Source organism: Cynocephalus volans, chromosome 2 (genome assembly GCF_027409185.1).
Source record: "Cynocephalus volans isolate mCynVol1 chromosome 2, mCynVol1.pri, whole genome shotgun sequence".
Lineage (NCBI taxonomy): Eukaryota > Metazoa > Chordata > Mammalia > Dermoptera > Cynocephalidae > Cynocephalus > Cynocephalus volans.
Genome location: NC_084461.1, coordinates 89446231 through 89464699, shown reverse-complemented (window position 1 = coordinate 89464699; position 18469 = coordinate 89446231). Strand labels below are relative to the sequence as shown.

Below are 18469 nucleotides of genomic sequence, written 5' to 3'. Positions count from 1 at the left end.
AAATTTCAGTTGTGAAGGGCACCCTGAAAAAGAGCCATGGGGTGGTATGAGAGCTATAATAACTCTCTGAAAGGTGAGGGGTAGGGAGCAGGAGCTATAGCGGGGATAAGAGGTGGTTAGGAAATGCTTCTCTGAGAAAGTGATGCTCAGGCTGAGATCTGAAAGACAGCAAGGTATTTACCAGCAGAAAAGAGCAATCTTGCAAGAACACAGCATGGGTAAAAATTTGTGAGAGGGAATGTATGCGGTAAGTACAAGGGAATGAAAGAAACCAGTGTAGCTGGAACAGAGAGGAAAGGGGATAAATTTCAAAGTTATTTCGAAAGAAGAAATGAAAAGATCTGTAGACACCTAGAATTTAGACCATTAAGAGGTAAACAGTCTAATGTGGTTCCAACCATTTTAACAAAGGAGATGAGATGTTTACTAAACTATAAATTCCTTTGAAGTCCAATTGCCTAATCAATCTTTATTTGCTAATGTGATTTGTGCCTTGACCAAAGAACACAACATAAATATCTATTCCTAACAGATATTTACTAATGCCTGCTAAGTATCAATCACTCTGCAAGGTACTGGGAATACAGGCCTAACTAGACAGATGATCCTTATTATACCATAGGGGTCGTCAGCCAACTTATTTTCTTTCAAGTACCACAGAGCAGAAGAAACAGCTAGGTATAGCTTCAAGGAAGATCTATTAATTAACAAACATCTACTGAGTACCTTCCATGTGCATGACACAATACTGTACAAACAACATCTTTTCTGCAGGAGAGGTAGGAGCTGCCTTCTTTAAATATAGATGGGATGTTTGCTCAGTATAAGCACACACTGACAAAAATATACACAAAGAAGAGTAAAATGCAGTCACTGGTTTCAGAAACCCTTTTGTGTGAGAGATTTAAAATATGAGAATTAATCAGTACAAATGACAATACAATAGGTCTATAAGAGTGGTACAAATTACTATAGCAATCAGATCAACTTGCGGGAGTCAGGCAGGTTCATGGGGAAGGGTATACATATTCTGTAACTTACTAAATGGGGGATGATTTCAACAGGTGAAGATTCAGGGCAAAAAAAATTATAACAGGCAGAAAGAATAACATCAGGAAGTTCAAAGGCATCTACTCGTGGGAATAACAAACAGCTTAAATGTGGTAGAAAATGGGGAATTCAGGAAGGAACAAGCAGAGAATAAAAATTAAAATGGCATAGTTGGAGCTATGTGGTGGAGAACTTAAAGACCAATTTATGGAATAGGATGTCTTTGGTCAGAATGAGGAGTTGCTGAAGATTTTTAAGTAGGAGAATAGCACTATCAGAGAATATAAAAAATTATATTGACTGAAAAACATAACAACATAATGGTTAACATCACAGGCTCTGGAGCCAGACTGCCTGAGTTACAATCCAGACTCCACCACAACTGCTACTGGAAATAAAAAAGAACAAACTACTGAAAAAAGCAATGTGATAGATGAATCTCAAACGCATTATGCTAAGTGAAGAAAGCCACACAGCAAAGGTTATATACTGTTGTGACTGCATTTATACGTAAATCTAGAAAAGGCCAAACTATAGTGACAGAAAGATGAGTAGTTGACAGGGGTTAGGGATGTGGGGAAGGGAGGAGAGGAGAGCAAAAGGACACAAGGGAACTTTTTAGGGAAGTTCCCTAAAATGGAAATGTTCTTTATCATGTAACAGAAGTAGTTACACAACTGCATACATTTGTCAATATTCAAAAACTTGAAAATTCATGAATTTTTATTGTAAGTAAATTATACCTCAAATAAGCTGATTTAAAAAATCATGCAGGAGTAAAAAGTTACGTAGCAGTTGAAACAAAAACAATGACTTTAAGAATATTTCTGGCTGGCTGGTTAACTCAGTTGGTTAGACCGCTGTGTTGATAACACCAAGGTCAATGGTTTGGATTCCCATACCCACCAGGTATGCACACACACACACACACACACACACACACAAATGAATATTTCTTACACATGATGAGCATAGAGGAGACTCATAACTTGTAATCAATGTGGATTCATAAAAATACTACAGTCACGTGTGTGCATGCATGCGTGTTTGGAGGTGTTGGGGAAGGGTAGAAAATATTCCTGGTATGAAGAGAATTCCTTTCCTTTTTTAAAAAAAAATTATTCAACTAATATTTAGTGGACTTTAGGCATTATTTTAGGCCTGGGATTACAGTAGTGAATAAGACAGACATGTCTTTTCACTTGAGGAGCTTATATTCTTAACAGTACATCCCAAGAAAGATAGACATGGGGATGATATTTTACTGAAGAGGCATGAAATGTAGATTTGTTCCTGGAGTGATGACTATTCAGCTAGAATTCAGATTCTGCCCCTGGACCTGCCCCAAGTAATATTGTAGATAATGGCTAGTTAACAAAGTTATTGTATTCACTGCGATACACAATAAGTTAGGTACATTATAGTGACTGACATTTAAATATTGAAAAATGAATGTAAAGAACAATGGTGACTAAGACTGTTTGATAAAAGCCTGGGGGGGTTGTGTGTGTGGGGGGGCAAAGCTCTAGCAGACTGATATTGAAAAAGAGAAGAGTCGGAATAATCATTTCAATCTTGTTTACATTTCAATACTCTGTCAAAATTACTTTAAAAATTTTTATATATGCCTGAATTCACTCTATTAATACTAATAAGTATGTTATAATATCTTTGAATTTAGCTAGAAGGTTTAAATTTATCTCACAGAAAAAGCTCATTCTCAGTGATTTCCTGAACTGACTTCCACAATGAAGACATAAGATCATTCTTAATTTAATCAATGTTCTCCTTCATAAAAAATGTAAATAGGACACTGAATCACAGGTTTGCTAATCTCTATTCTCTGTAAAGTTCACAATAAATATCTTCTCAAGGGCTTACTGTACAAATGGAAGGAAACGATCTTAGATTCATACATTTGTAAACTTTTTTTTGACAACTGACATTTTTGGATCTTGGGAATACATGTTGTGGAAAGAGGAAAGTGGGGAAATAAACTATACACTGTCTTCCAATAAAATTGATAACAACAAAAAAATCTGCTCTGATTAGGTCAGCTAAATTATAGTGCCAGGGAGACATGGGATAAGTCAGTAGTCACGTCCACCTGTCTTGAAAAACACTACCATAAGACCATTTTTACTTAGAAGCAAACAGAATGGCACGAGAAAGCCATAAAATAATCTAGAATGTGTCTTGTAATCCTTACTATAGGTTCCTGCACATAGGATGTAAGCTAGTAATAATCCCAAATCCACATCATGTACAACCAATAGAAAGCCTGATGAAGTAATTAGGTGTGTGTCGGCGGAGCGAGCTGTCTGTCTCTCTCCCCCAACCCACCTTTGATCTTTCCCCCTTCTTGTGATTATAAATTGCTAAGCTCTGCCGGCCCTCTTCAGAGCACATTTCTCAGGGTGATCTGACATAACGCGTTTCCCGTTTACAATCATCACATTGGCTCAATAAATACTTTGCTTTATTATGTTCAGCCTCAGTTTCTTTTAGGTCAACACTTGACGTCTTCAAACAGCAGCAGACTTGAAAGCATTAAGACAGTGTTAGATATGGCTTTTATTTGCTTCAGTGGTGCTTCAAATCTCTTTGGCTATTGTAGAAGGTTTTCAGGTCATCACAAACCAAAGTGAAAAGGGAATATTGTGGGCAGTAACTATATGAAACACCTTATTTATTTCAACTGACTCCTGCCATAATTGATTGAAGGACTAGAAGTCCCCTCACTTTTAACAGCCGTGGGCTTCTAGACCCAAGCTTACTGTGCCGATTAAATAAATGATAGGTAGAAGACAAAACAGTATTTACCTCTGGCAGAGTCAAAGATTCATGTTGAGTAAGATAAATTTTTTGCTCTTGACTCTAAGCTATTTAGGGCAGGAACTTAATTTCCTTACCCCTAAGCACAATCTTCTCCACTGTGTATTATGAAGTGGTTATGACAGCACAGAAACAATATAGAGACTATCTGTTAACTTTTAAACTTGTTTGACTCCACTACAGTCACCTCTTTAATACTTGCATTTACTCAGGCTACCAATCTATCTTCTTTCTTACATTTACTGTATCTACTTTCACAGTCTGCATCAAGTAGATGAAAACACAACAGTAAAATACTTGTGAATACTGCCTTAGCATTTATGAAAAATACATTAGGCAGATAATATTAATATTTTAACATGCGCAAAATGGGGAAGCTAAAATTATAACTGGTTATATCAAATGTAGAAATAGTGAGGTAAACAAAGAACTTGTAATTTCATAGCAAATGATTTAACCATAATCTAGTATAGCTTACCACCTGAAATAATTTTCATTCCCATAAATAGTGAAAGCTGAATTATTTCAGTGGTATTTTTCTGCTTGTATTTAATTTGGTGTCAATTTTTGTTAAGAGTTTGTTTTGCTTTGGGTTCTATTTCCAAATTACATTTAAAAATAATCAAGTAAAACTTTTTCGGTTATATGTGTAATTATTAAATAAGATTGTTAAAGTGTTAACCATGTGCATCTAAAATCTATTAAAGGAAATACTCTAGTCTCTCAGAAACATCATTTGCCCTTTGTAAATCAATGTTGCCATGGCAAATGTTTTCATTTAATACTAGATTAGCTGGGGGTGGAAGTGTGACACATAGTGTAAGAGAAATGTACTGGCTATTTTGATATGTTTTCCTCCTTAAAAATGTTCAGGTATGTTGTTTAGATGGGATGACTTCAGCCTGCTAAAATAGAGCAATTCCTCTAAGATGCACATCAGATTATACATGATTGAGTAGAATACGTTATCTGTGAAAAGCAATCTGTGCCTTGAAGGAGTGTGTTCCGTACTTTTGCTTAAAGTATGCAACATTTATGTGGAATGGTTCCAAGTGCTTCTCTTGAATTGGGCTATTGAAATATTAATCCAGACTACATGAATCTGAAAATAAGTGAAACAAAGAGGGTTTTTCTGGTGGCTAATAAGTGCAAAGAGAATCACTTTTCTTGCTAATGTGGAAAGATATGCTTGGTTGCCTTTCACAAATATCTTTAGATGGACTACAATAGGAGAATGAACCCCTACAACTATACCTCTGCTTATTTTTAAACATGTACCAAATTTCCTAAATTCTTTAATTAACCGGTCTCTCTTAATAGCACTGTTCCAAAGCAGAGAACCAGGAATTAAAAATTTATCAATTACAGGCACTGTATGAAAAACCCCTCTAGAGATTTTTAAAACATTAGGGGTTTTTTATCACAAAGGTAGAAGATCCAGCTGTATTATTTTTGTTGGTAGCATTGTTTATTTCTTTGTTAATTTTTAACAATTGCAAAATAATAGATTTTTAATGATAAAACAATTAGATAAATTAAATACCAAAAAAATATTCTGCTGTCATCCTCTTCCACTGCTACCTCTCCAAGGGAACCAGTGTTCACATCTGATGCGCCTCTTTCCAACTTCCTCCATGCCCGTATAAAATTATAAACCAAATAGACACACATATATGGGGATTTTGTTATTATATATTTTTATCAAGATGGGATCACAATTCACACGACTCTGCGGTTTGCTTCTCTCACTTAAGACACAATACGTCTGGGGCAAGAGATGTAGGGCTAACTCGATCTTCCACTTGCTGCTTAACATTCTATAAGAATGATCTCCTACTATTCGAATGACATGAGAGTATTTTTACTTTAGAAGATAATTCTAGATAACGTTCCTAAAAAGCTTATGGCAGTGCACCCTCCCACCAGCAATCTATGGGGCAGCCCATGTCTTCACATCCTTAAAAGCTCTGTATATCACACCCCTTTTGAATTTTTGCCAAATTAATAGATGAAAAAATATGGTATCTTATTTTTTTCCTTAATCTTAATTTTTTCTGATTAATAACAGAGTTGGATTTTTGTAATTCTACTAATTTAACATTAATATTCTTTGCTTTTCTTTTGGATTGCTTATCTTGTTCTCAGTAACCTGTAAGATCTCTTTGTGTACGTGGTATATTAACCCTTCTGTCATATATTTTTAATCATTCTCAGTCTATTCTTGGTTAAATAATTCTCATCTTTAAAAGTTTGTGTATGTGTGCATATAAATGTATATATATGTATATATTTTTTACCTTTCCAGTTTCTTCTATAGTTAGTGGTCTGTTCAGTTTTTTTATTATCTTCTTAGGTCAATCCATTTCCATTATAAAATTTACAAACACAGAGTCTGCACATAAGTGTCTAAAAATTCTTTGTCTTTTCCCATTCTTAATAGCATATCATTTATGCCAATTAAAAAATCCTTAGGCTTGCCATGAGTTAACCCATTTTAAAGGAAATTGTAAACAAATGTTTTCTTATTTTGTTTATACTTTCTATTTTTTACCTATTTACTATTTTCAGCTTTTATCTTTATTAATTCTTCCTTTTTATTGATTTTATTGTTTTTCTCATTTAAGTTTAATATTTATATGATTTTACTTTATTCTAATTTTTCATTATTAAAAAAAAATTTAAGGCAATCAATTTTCCTCTGCATATTGTGTTAGCTGGGTCTCACAGATTTTATGATCAAGTATTTTCTTTGTCATTACTACCTAAACAACTACAATTCCAGTTTGATTTTCTCCTTGTTTCAGGAGTTTTGTAGAAGAATGGTCCTTAATTTTTAAGAAGCTAAGTTTTCCATGACATCTTTTCATGTCTATTTCTAGTTTTATTGAATTATTATCAAAGGATGAGAGTACAAAAACTATAAGTACTGTAGTCAACTAAAGTTTCTTAATGTTCAGCTATGTGATTTTTTTATAAATGTTCCATATAATTTGAAAAAAGTATATATTCTATTCTTAAAATAGACATTTTGTTTATATATAGATATATTAAATCATATTCACTACAAAATTATGTTGTTTGAAATATTCAAATGCTTTATAAACTTGCCTTTTGGGATTTCATATATCACATATGCCTCGATAACTGCATTTTAACCAACCTCACTTTAAATTTTTATTTTACATGTTTGACAGTGATAGTATTTGGTGCCTAAGGTGTGTAACTGTTCTATTGCTCAGTAAATTGTACCTTTAATAATTACTAGATTTTTTAAAAGACAAAATTATAAAAGTTAAAATTCTGATCACTTAATCTGTTTATAGTACTATTTCGAGAATGGTATCTTCATAGAGATTCTAAATTTTTGTTTCTAAATCTCTCTCCCTATCCCTTAAACTACATTCTTCAAATCCTACTGCTTCCAAAAGATGTTGCTAATGAAGCAAAAGGGAAATGCAGATTCTAATCTGCTTCTATAATGTGCTCTAGAAAATTATGACTGTGGTCCTGAAGAACATATTTTTGTTGTAATCACTCTCTTCATGCTCAAGTTGATCCTCAGTAACTCTTTATTTCAGCTATTTCAAGGTATTTATCATGTAGGACTTTGCATTAGCTACTTGATAACACACCTTAACTCATCCATTGTAATGTACTTCAGGGCCGAAAAAATAATAAAAACTAAATTTACTGAGCATTTACTGGGCTTTACACATATTAAGTCACTTAATCACATCCTATCACACAGAGACTATCATTATCCCCATTTTACAGATGAGAAAACTGAAGGACATTAAGGTTTAAGTATATTGCCTAAGATCTTGCAGCCAGAAAGTGGTGGAACTAGAATTCTGATTTGCCATGTACCTATAATGACTGACAAAGATTACCAACTTGACCTAATCTAGCCAGGCTCCTCTGAGCCCTCTTCTCAACTAGGCGTCAACCTTGGCCTATAAAGACATGGACAAACACTGATACAGTTTCTAGCAGCTTTATGCCACATCCCTAAGACGATCCCAGGCCCCCTTAAAGTGCGTACTTGGGAAAACTCAAGGATGCCAAAATAATCTACTGTTCGTTCCAGCCAACACCTGAGAATAAGGCCTCTGTCTCTCAGACTCTGTGGTAGGACAGAATCATAACTTTGATAATTGCCAGCTAGCAGACACAGCTGGCCTAATTACATTTATACCAACTAACCATTTGTAGTTTTTTATGTCCCTATATCTACTGAGGCCTTGTTTCCCTCCTCCCTACTCCCTAATTTTCTCTTTAAAATGCCAAGTGACTTCCGCACAAATTGAAGTTGACTTCAGTTCATGCTGGACTTTTTTCCCTATTGCAATAGTTACTACTGATTAAAATCTCTCCTTACCACTTCATTAGTGTCTGTCTTTATTTTTGACACAACTTATAACACAGAAATAAGGGATGAGAGACACAGAAGTGGGAAAAGATGGCAGGAAAAATAAAGGGCTTTGTAGGCTGCTATAAAGTCTTTGGCTTTAAATGTGAGTGGTGCAGGAATGTCTAAAAACTTTGGAAGGGTACTAGTAGAAGGGTGATGTGCTCCAACTTCTTTTCAATAGGATCCCTGTGGCTGCTGCATGGAGCACAGATTCCAGGGATGCATAGGTGTAAGGCAGGCCTGTTAGGAAAGAGAGGGCCAGAGTGGAAAGTTGGCTGTGGTAAGAAAAGGCTAGAATTTGGATATATCTGGAAGGCAGAACCAATAAGATTTGCTGGCATATTGTTTACAAGCCATGAGAGAGAAAGAGGCATCAATAAAGACCCCAGTGTATTTGGCCAAGAGAAACTGTAATGCAGGAACTGCCGTTTACTGAGATACTGAAGTCTGAAAAACAATAGTTTATCTTGCTTATGATCATTTACTCATGAAAACTGAACAGTTAACTAAGAAACAAAGGTCAAAGTGCTGTTAACCTTGCATTAGTATTTTTATTCTTAATGTTCTATAAGTCAGAAGACACAGTTCATCAAATGCCAAAGGCTAAATCCATGTATTAGCCTAAATGGTATATGTAATTGTTTCGATCAGAGATTGGGAAACTACAGCCCAGAGGCCAGCTACCTGCTTTAGTAAGTACGTTTTTTTATTGGAACACTGCCAAGCCATTCATCTACATATTATCTATAGCTGTTTTCTACCTACAGCAGTTGAAACAGAGACTGTATGGCTCACAAACCAAAAATATGTACTACCTGACATATTATTAAGAAATAATTAATAACAAATTATTTGACAAATATGACAAATTATTAAGAAATAGTTTGCTAACCTCTGATGTACACAGGAATAATGAAATATTGTGTTAAAATAAGCTCAATTAGGTTGACTGCAAAGCGTCTTTTAACAGCCAGGTGATCAGGAACATCTTACCAGAATTCAGATTAGTAGCATTTCTTTCCGCAAGAGCATGAGAAGACATAGGAAAAAGTTACTCAAGGATTTAGGATGAAACCAGTAATCTGTATTTTGTTTAATAAAAGAGAGTTTATATTTTTTATAATACATGTGCAATAAAAAAATGTGAGTGCATACAATATATACATAAAAATATATAGTAACATTCTCTGGGAGACACATAGGTTGTTAACAGATTGGCAGCACAAAATTATCATATGAGCAGGGTCTTAGAGTCAAGTAAATCCTTGTTTTATTTATTGGGTATCTGGCTGTGGACAGGCTATTTAATCTCTCCGGGTCTCAATTTCTCATATCAAAAATGGAAATAATAATACCTCGAACACAGAATTTTTATGAAAATGAATGAGATAATACATGTAACATGCCCAAGACAGTAGTGTTACATAATGAGTACTCAATAACATGTTTTCTCCTTCAAAAACGTTACAAGGAAAAAAAACCCCAAAAAAGAAAAGAACCCTAAGTCTTACTGGAAAAATGATGATCATAAAGGAATCTCTTACTGTAGTTACTTTTCTAATATTCTCTTAAGTATCACGTTAATTCAAAAATACTGAAAATAAAACTCTCTTTTCTGTTTCTCATTATTAATAAAGAAAGCGAAAAATGGGTAATGTGTACTCATATTTGCAGTTCTGAACCCAGATATGTAACACGTTTAGATTATTCTCACAGAGGAAAACAATGCTGATAGTTCAATCACATCTTCCTTAAGTGGACATTAGATAGGTTTCAGTAAAAATAAAGATGAAGTATCATAATTTAAACTTAATTAGCAATGAGCTCCATGTGACTTTAATGTGCTCTTTACAAGAGCCATTTACTATTTTTGTATCCTGCTTAATTCATGTAATTGAGGCATACTGATAAAGCAAGGGGGTGAATATACAAATAAATATATGTGTAATTTCAGATTTTGACACGTAGCATCTTAAACAACACCAATCCTGAGCTTTCAAAATAGAAAGTGGAAAACAATTTAACGTGAGAGAGGTAAGCAAACAAAACAAGGGCTTGGTGGCTGTCCTTTCTGATAATCACTGAATTGTCTTAGCTATTAGCTTCTCCATTGGTAAAATGGAGAAAATATTACTATTCTTAGTTTGTGGGGAGAGAGATAAAGCCTTTTAATTTGTTTTATTGCTCTTTTTCCAAATCTTGGAATTTTATCCACATTGCCTAAATCATTCTAAATAAAAAGTAAATGCTAGCCCAAAATTAGGATATTTCTCATTTCTCCTCCTTCAATAGTGAGATCACATGCTCCTTTTATTTTTTGTGAAGAGAGAAAAAGGTAAGAGTACAGGAAAAAGAAACACTAAAAGCCCTGAGTCATGTTAGCTTTAGAACGACAGTGCAATCCGTCCTTGCCATGGTCTGCTTTTTCCCAAGGTCGGCCACTGGAGCTGCCACTTCTGTCCTCTGCACTGGGGGCAGACATGGGCCAGCATCACTGCACACCGCCCCTCCACACCCAGATGTGGCCTCACAATTCTCAACACTTTCCAGGCAGCTCCTCCCAGTCGAATGTATTTGGCTGAAAAAGCAACCCCCATTTTGTTCATTCTGGTTTTATGTCAATGACTACATTCTTTCAACATTATTTTAAAATGAGGGGTAACAAGATTCTAAGTTCAGGTTTTTCAACCTGTTGCTCTGGGGGTTTCTGACATGATCTTTAAACTCAGAATTGTTCTGTTTCCTGAACATAGATATTTGTGCTCAGATACACAGGGGAAGGCTGCTTTCTGATCTGTTACTCTTCAAAAGACAAATACCGAATGAGACAAGAATTTTCAAGAGGTTCAGAAAGAGAAAAATGTATTTTCTCTGTAGTTCTCAAACCTCTCCCAAAATAAGAGGAAAATGACCATACTACTGACAGCCTAACACATCCTAATTGAAACAAATTCAATTAGTATGTGGTCTCAAGATGTTAAGTTCAAAGAGAATATTTATTTATTTATTTATTTGTTTGTTTGTTTGTTTGTTTTTAAAAGATAACCAGTAAGGGGATCTTCGCCCTTGACTTGGTGTTGTCAGCACCACGCTCTCTCCCTTGAGCCAACCCGCCATCTCTATATAGGGATCTGAACCCGTGGCCTTGGTGTTATGAGCACCACACTCTCCCAAGTGAACCACAGGCCAGCCCTCAAAGAAGATATTTAGTTTGGGGAAATATTTTGTACAAATTAGTTTGCATTTGAAAGTCCTTAAGCTAAGAACACAGAGGACCTAAGTTGAACAAACAGCAAAATAAATAAAATGCCATGTAAACCTAGGATTTGAAAGAACTTATATTAGATAAAAGTGATTTTTTTATAAGGTCAGCATACAAAGTTCTCAGGGAAGTGGACACTGAAGAAATCCAGGCTGATTTCAAACTAACACACGCACGCACGCACACGCACGCACGCACACACACATAGAGCTTCACATTGATAAAATTTTTGATAACTTCTTTTCCAAGCAGTATAAAATATGTACAAGAACTTTGAGAAAAACTTATCAATCCTCAATGTTTCTTCATTCTTTTTCATAGGCCATTTTTAATGAAAATAACTACTTAGGAATAAGTACACTAAAGGATTTACTTCCTCATTTTGTCCAGGTTTTTCTTGCCTAGGTTTGTACTTTCTATTTTTCTTCATTTGGCTACCTTTCCTTTCCTTCAAAATTATTGAAACATCTCACCTTCTCTGTGAAATCATTACTGAAAGCATAAGGGTTAACAAATTCTTTCTCCTCTTAGGGCTCATTCACATTTCTCTAAACACATAGTAACAATAACATTACCAGTGCACATTTTCTGAGAACCAGCAGGTGCAGGGCAACTGAACATGCTAGGGTATTAGCTCACTTGGTCCTTAGAACAACCCCGGGTAGTTAAACTATTATTTCCTTTTCTACAGATGACAGAGAAGGGCTAGCTGGTTAAGAAACTTACCTGAGTTAACACTGCAAGAGCCTGGCTTTTGTGCTAACCCCTGGATTTGAGTTAGATTTGGACAATAAACTTTATGTAGAATCACTGTCATTATATCTTCATTTACTTTATTTTCAAATCTAATACCCATGGGATAGTTAACACATCAAATTGATGATAATACCTTACTATGATCATGAACTGGCAGTTTATCAAGTTACTCTGTTTGCTGACATGAGAGTTGGTGACAGCAAAACCCCACAAGATTCTGGGTAAGAAAAGGGAATCAAATGAGGAAGAAAAAGTGCTAAAAGAGGAATCTCTAGGTATTACTACTTCACGGCTATGCTAGATTGGAGCCAGTGCCATTGGACACCAGATCCGTACTTTGCCTCCAGGCTAGACTATTTAAGAGCCACCTGCTCTCCTCTCTTATCTTTCTAAAGCCTGAAGAAATACTGATTAATAGGAAATTAGTAAAAGAGAATGAAAATTATTTACAAATTTTTCAAGTCAGAAAAGAGAAACAGTGAGCTCATTTTGGTTATAAAATTGATATTGCAACAGACAATCTACTTGCCCTATACTCTCCAAATCTGGTTTAATGGAAGTAATTTTCAATTGCCACTCTGAAGTCCTGTGGTGCAGCAGGATGGACTGCAACTCAAGAGGCCTCACATGACTGGGTATCCTTTGATAAGACACTAATCTAGGCTTGTATTCCATGTGTAATATCAGTTAATTGTACTATCTGTATTATGTCTAAGGTTCTCTCCACCTCTTTTCTACATCTGCTTGTTTCTCTATCCAAGCTTACCTAACAATCTCAAGTTTCCCAAGGAAAGGATTTACATCAGATTTACTGATGTAACTTTCAATACTGTCAAAACTTAAGGTATATTTTATAAAAAAAGTCTGTTGAATGAATACATTTCTTTAACCAACCCAGTCTGCCTCAACTGACAACTCAAGTTTTTGCTCCTCCTTTCCTTCTCTTTTTAAATTTTATTGCTCTTCTTAATCCTCTGCCTTAAAAAAAAAAAAAAAAAAAAAAAAATATATATATATATATATATATATATATATATATATATTAACTCCTCAATGTCTTCCCTTGGTTTTATACTTTCCTTACTCCTCTTTTTCTTATATGATTTTTAATATGTTCTGGTCTTCACATTCTAGTTATTCCTGACTTTTTTCCTTTTATTTTTGTTCTTGATTGTTCTATTTTCTTGGTCCTTTTTTTTTTAAGTCAACTCTTATTTATCTTCCACCTTTTGTTTCTTCCCTCTAAGACTTATCCTCTTTTTCTTTATTGTCTTTTATCTCGTTTCCTCTTAAGGACCTGTATTAAATCTAAATCAAGTTTTGTCTGCATATTAAGACAAGTCTACTTTCTCCAACAAAAGTACTCATGGTATCACAGCTCTGGGTCTTTCTCACCAAGAACACCAAGTTCAGGAGAAAAGAGGTCGAGGGGGTTCTCTATCCACCCCTAGGTATATTAAATAGAAAGTCTAACTATCATTTCTCATGAAAATTCACAAGGGGTATGACCTGTATGTCAACTGGACCAAGTCAAATACTCACGGCAAGCAGTCAATAAAGAGTGATGAGGAAAAGTGGAAGAAATATTCAACAATGAGTTCTGAGCTGACCAGGCTGAGTAACTGAATCATTTACCTAGTTAGGTAGTTTAAATTGCAAGTAAGATAGAAACCAACTCAACCTGGTTGAAACAAGAAAAGCTCACATAACTGAAAACTCTACAAGTAGCGATGTCACCATGAACCTACATTCTTTCAGTCTCTGCATGACCTTCTTGCATTAGTTTTATTCTAGGCATGGCTCCCTCATTAACCCAGCAGACCCTAGGACTACATGCCTATTGCTCTCAGGAACAGAAAAATGCATTCCCAGCAAAAGTCCTAAGATTTGATCGGGCTGGTCTAGGTCACACACCTTCCACACATTGTGGAGGGGTAGGTGGGATACAGTCATTTGCTGATCCTTGTCCATGAGCTGGGCCTCTGTGTCTGTCTCTGGGTAGACAACTCCTGGAAACTACATGGTCTCAGAGAAAGAGCAAGGTGGCATTCAGCTCCTTACTGGGAAGACAATCAGCAAATGACTACTGCATGAGACAAAGGTGAATACAAATAGCGCCAAACAAAAACCAGTAATTTAAATAATATATGCTCTTTTTTCCATGGAGTTATTTTGATAATTATTTTAAAAAATGAATAAACACTTTCATTTTATGAAAATGGAGCTTCTCTCCATTCTTTTGCAATCAATTCCTCTAGAAACTCTTTCTTAGATTACTGACCCCAACACAGTGCCCATTATTATTATAGTTAAATAATTTAAATGTTATTACTCTTAAATAATGAAAAGAAAAAAAAAACAGAATAATATGAACCACAACAAATGACTATCTTTTGTGGGAAAAGAGTGCTTAAAGACCAATTAGAGGATACTTTAAAAGAAGTAATATAAACTCAGTTTAAGCAAATATAGGGGTAAACTCACTTTTAAAAGTGAAAAGAGACAAGAACAGGCACACTTCACAAGTGAGCAACTATCTTTCTTTTCCAGTCTCAATCTCATTATGCTTCTTTTGGCTAAATACTAAATAAGGAGCTTATGCAATTAAAAGCTGGGACAGTAACAACAGAATGCACAGAAAAGTCATCTGCATGGTCTTCTGGGGATAGGAAGGGGATGAGGGTCATTTTAACAGTGGTAAAAGTAGTTACTTATAAATAATTAGATCATACACAGTCTTTGAATAAATGAATGTGAATCCTTAGTCCCTAAGAAAAAGGCCCATGTGAATTTTGTAAAGCTTCCAGATGTCAATTTCTGTGAAGTATACTAACATTTATAAAGCAAACATATTTCACAGGGCCTAGTTTCCAAAGCCCTCTAGTTTCAGGCTTAACCTAACCTTTTAAAATTACATATAGAAATGTTAACTTTGCAAAAGACAAGAAACCTTCTCCACGCTAAAGTCTTTGGTATAGATTTAGAATTGTAACACAGCAAAGTTGCTGGCTCAAGGACAGACAAGTTACTTGATTGTTATATAAACATACTAAGGAAATTGCTGTAGGGAAAGAAAATGTTTGCTAAGAACAAGCTTTCATTGGTGGATCGACTTAACCTTTTGCAAATTGCATTACAGAACAGAATGTCACAAAAAAAAAAAAAAAAAAAAGAACAGAATGTCACTTTGTTATTTCACTGATGATACCAGCTTCTATTGTTAAACTATATGGCTAACTCCACTTATGTTCCTTTTCTGTAACTTCCTGGTCTGGAGAATAAATACGGGGAGAGAACCCCAGCTTGCGGTTAGTTTCCCAAAGGAGGAATGCCTCTCTCTTAAGGGTTCCAGGAAGTTAACCCCTTTGGGCTGTGTCACTGCTCAGAAGAGATGGGCTTTGAGTAATCCTTTTTGCATCTCCATCACCCAGGGGAAGAGAGGTGACAAATCTGTGTGAGGCAAAGCAACAAATTTAAAAGGGAATTCTTTCCAATAATCCAATAAGTAGAATTCTTTTATTTTCTCAGTTCAAAAAAAAAAAAAAAGAAAAAAGAATGTTATCTGCAACAATGAGTCATCAGGCACTGCAGCTCTACAACATCCAGGTCTTTCCATGTCTCTGCAGCCCTTCAAAAGGAGAGGACTATCTTTTAATGACACACATAAATCCCTGCCTGGGCTGCAAAACATAATTAATTCTGGGCTTTTTATACTTAATGAAGCCCCTTGCACACATAACGTCAGTGGGTTTGAGCTTCTCGTGTGTACCTAAAATAGGGAAAGCACTAGCAACAACCTAGTTCTACTCAAAATGCTCTATAGGTCATTTGTATGAGCTTTGCCATTCTTTCTTCAAAATATACCTCTGATAACAAGCAAGTCAGGCTAAAGAAAACTCAATCAGCCACCTGTATGAACAGTTTTCTTAACTTTTTAAAGTGGAATGTTTTGTTTTTCAATTCTTGGCAGCAAACACATTTTTATTTCTCAATTTGTGGATGTGATAAAAAGGTATTTAAACAAAGTGGATGCTAGTTTGTTCATCTGTATTTTAATGCATACTTACGTGCTGCATTTCCGAGGCTATTACTCTATGGACAATCTCAAACTTAAATTTTCAAGGTTCCATTTCAAACCACAAGATACAACAGGAATAAAATTTTAAAAACAAAATCTAATTGAAATATTTACTCCTCTTATAATATTAAATTATTTGAATCCTATCTGAGGAGTCTCAGTAAAAGTAAGCAAATGCCGACTTCTAAAGAAGTTACTAGAGCTGTATATACAGTTTGCTTGCTTCAATCATAGATCGGATACAGAACAAATTTAAATAAAGAAATATAGAATTCCTCTCACCTGTTTAGGTGTAACCCCAGGCATGCGAATATCTAATGCAAAATCTGATGAATCGATAGGAATTACTGGTCTGGTGGTACCAAGACATTCATTGGAAAATGATCTGGTATTTTCTTTAAACCTTAAAGAAAGAAGACAATTTCAATATTCTTAAACATAATGGAATCTAAACTCAACAAAAGAAGGGGTGGGAAAAGGAATTCTCTGAACTTAAGGTTAAAGATTATTGATTTAGACCCAACGAAAACTATAAAGATGCGATGACTATGTAATACTCTTAAACATACTCAGAATTGTATTTTATAGTGCAAGAACAAACTATAACCAATTTGTAAACAAGATATAATCAAAGCAACTAAGCAGGCTCCATTTAAAACTCAATTCCATAAAAGCTTGTCAACATACATATTTGTTCCTAGTTAATAAAGATACAGTACTGATACCTTAGAAATTATCACAAGCCTGCTGATTTTCTAATGGCAGAAAAATCAACTATAACCCAGTAAAAATTTTTCTAACTATTTTATGAGAGTCCAGGAGTCAGAAACAAACAAACAAAAAAACCAACCATAATCTTACTAGGAGGCAGAGTTGCATGAGGAGGAAATAAAAGACTGCGATGTGAATTACAAATATACAAGTGCATAAATATTTAATATGGTAATTATGAGGCGTGTGTATACAGCTCAATGTTTCCTTGTGAGCTATTCCAGTCCATGATCTGCTTCTCCTCACCACTGTTCTATCTTGATATTTTATTCTTCGACCTGTTATCAACAAGAAGGCACTGAAGTCTAAGAGTCTATACTGTAGTTTCTGAAATGTCTCCAAGAGGGAGTGATTAGTACTGGAAATCACAACTTCTAATTGGAGTTTTGAAAGCCAGGACAGCTTGGCTACATACAGTGGGCTTTTTCTGCAAGGGGGACTTTACAAGAAGTTATTGTGCTAAAATTCCAAGTCGTTTCAGCAAAGAAAATTAACCTTTCGCCAACACTCTGGTTAGTAAAAGTGATTACATTTCTAAATAGCATGCATAGAAATCACCCAAACAACATTTCGCCTGATTAAAAAAATAAAAAACCAATAAACACCCACCTCTTAAAGACAGAAAGTGGGCTTCTGAAACCCAAACAGCTGCTTTGGAAAACAAGGAGGAGAAGTAGCAGGCTGGGAGTACGGCCAGCCATGTCCACGCCGCTCTGGCCCCGTCGGGAGAGGGGCGGGCGGCGCAGCGCGGGGCTGGGGCCGGCGGTCGGGCAGCGGCGCCGCCAGCAGCCGCTACTTCATGGCTGGGGCACGGCGGGCGTCCTGCGGCGGCCACACACCATCTGCCGGCGAGGGCTGCGAGCTGGACCGGGCGAGGTGTCTCGTTCACGAGCCGCAGGCAGAAAGCCGTGGGCAGGCGGGACTTCTGTCCTGTCCGCAAGCGGAAGCTTTCCTCCCTCCAGAGCAGCTGCTTTGCTCTGGTGCTGGGGCTAGACTTGCGGGTCCCTTATCACTCCGGAATGACAGGGACTGTGAGGGATATCACACAAATCCGCGTCCGTCATCATTCAGAACCTGCAAAAATAGAAGCAGATAATGGATGACTAACACATGACAGCATTTGTCCTCAGCAAATCCCAGCTGAGGTTCTTTAGTACATTAGTAGTTTTTCACAAGCTTGCGCCCAAGCCTAGGGAAAATGCTGGTCTGTTGATCTCCCTCCCACCCCTCGCCCCCACCAGCCCCCAATTTCACAAACCCCAGAGCGTAGCCCCTGTTCTGCCTTTTGCCTGCTCTTCTTCCCTCA

General features: G+C 35.9%; 1 protein-coding gene across 13 annotated transcripts in view; it reads right to left on the bottom strand.

Moving 5' to 3' along the window:
* Positions 1-18469, bottom strand: part of PAM (peptidylglycine alpha-amidating monooxygenase) — a 282338-nt gene that overhangs the window by 147964 nt on the left and 115905 nt on the right. For 12 of the 13 annotated variants that reach the window (XM_063087956.1, XM_063087955.1, XM_063087961.1 and 9 more), the window contains 2 exons: positions 17773-18237; positions 16675-16795 (listed from right to left, as the gene is read on the bottom strand). In XM_063087956.1, coding sequence (XP_062944026.1) covers positions 16675-16795; positions 17773-17864 — 213 coding nt within the window. In that variant the 5' untranslated portion in view covers positions 17865-18237. Of the gene's footprint in view, positions 1-16674; positions 16796-17772; positions 18238-18421; positions 18441-18469 lie in introns of those variants that run through there. The other variant, XM_063087959.1, reaches the window with a different exon arrangement.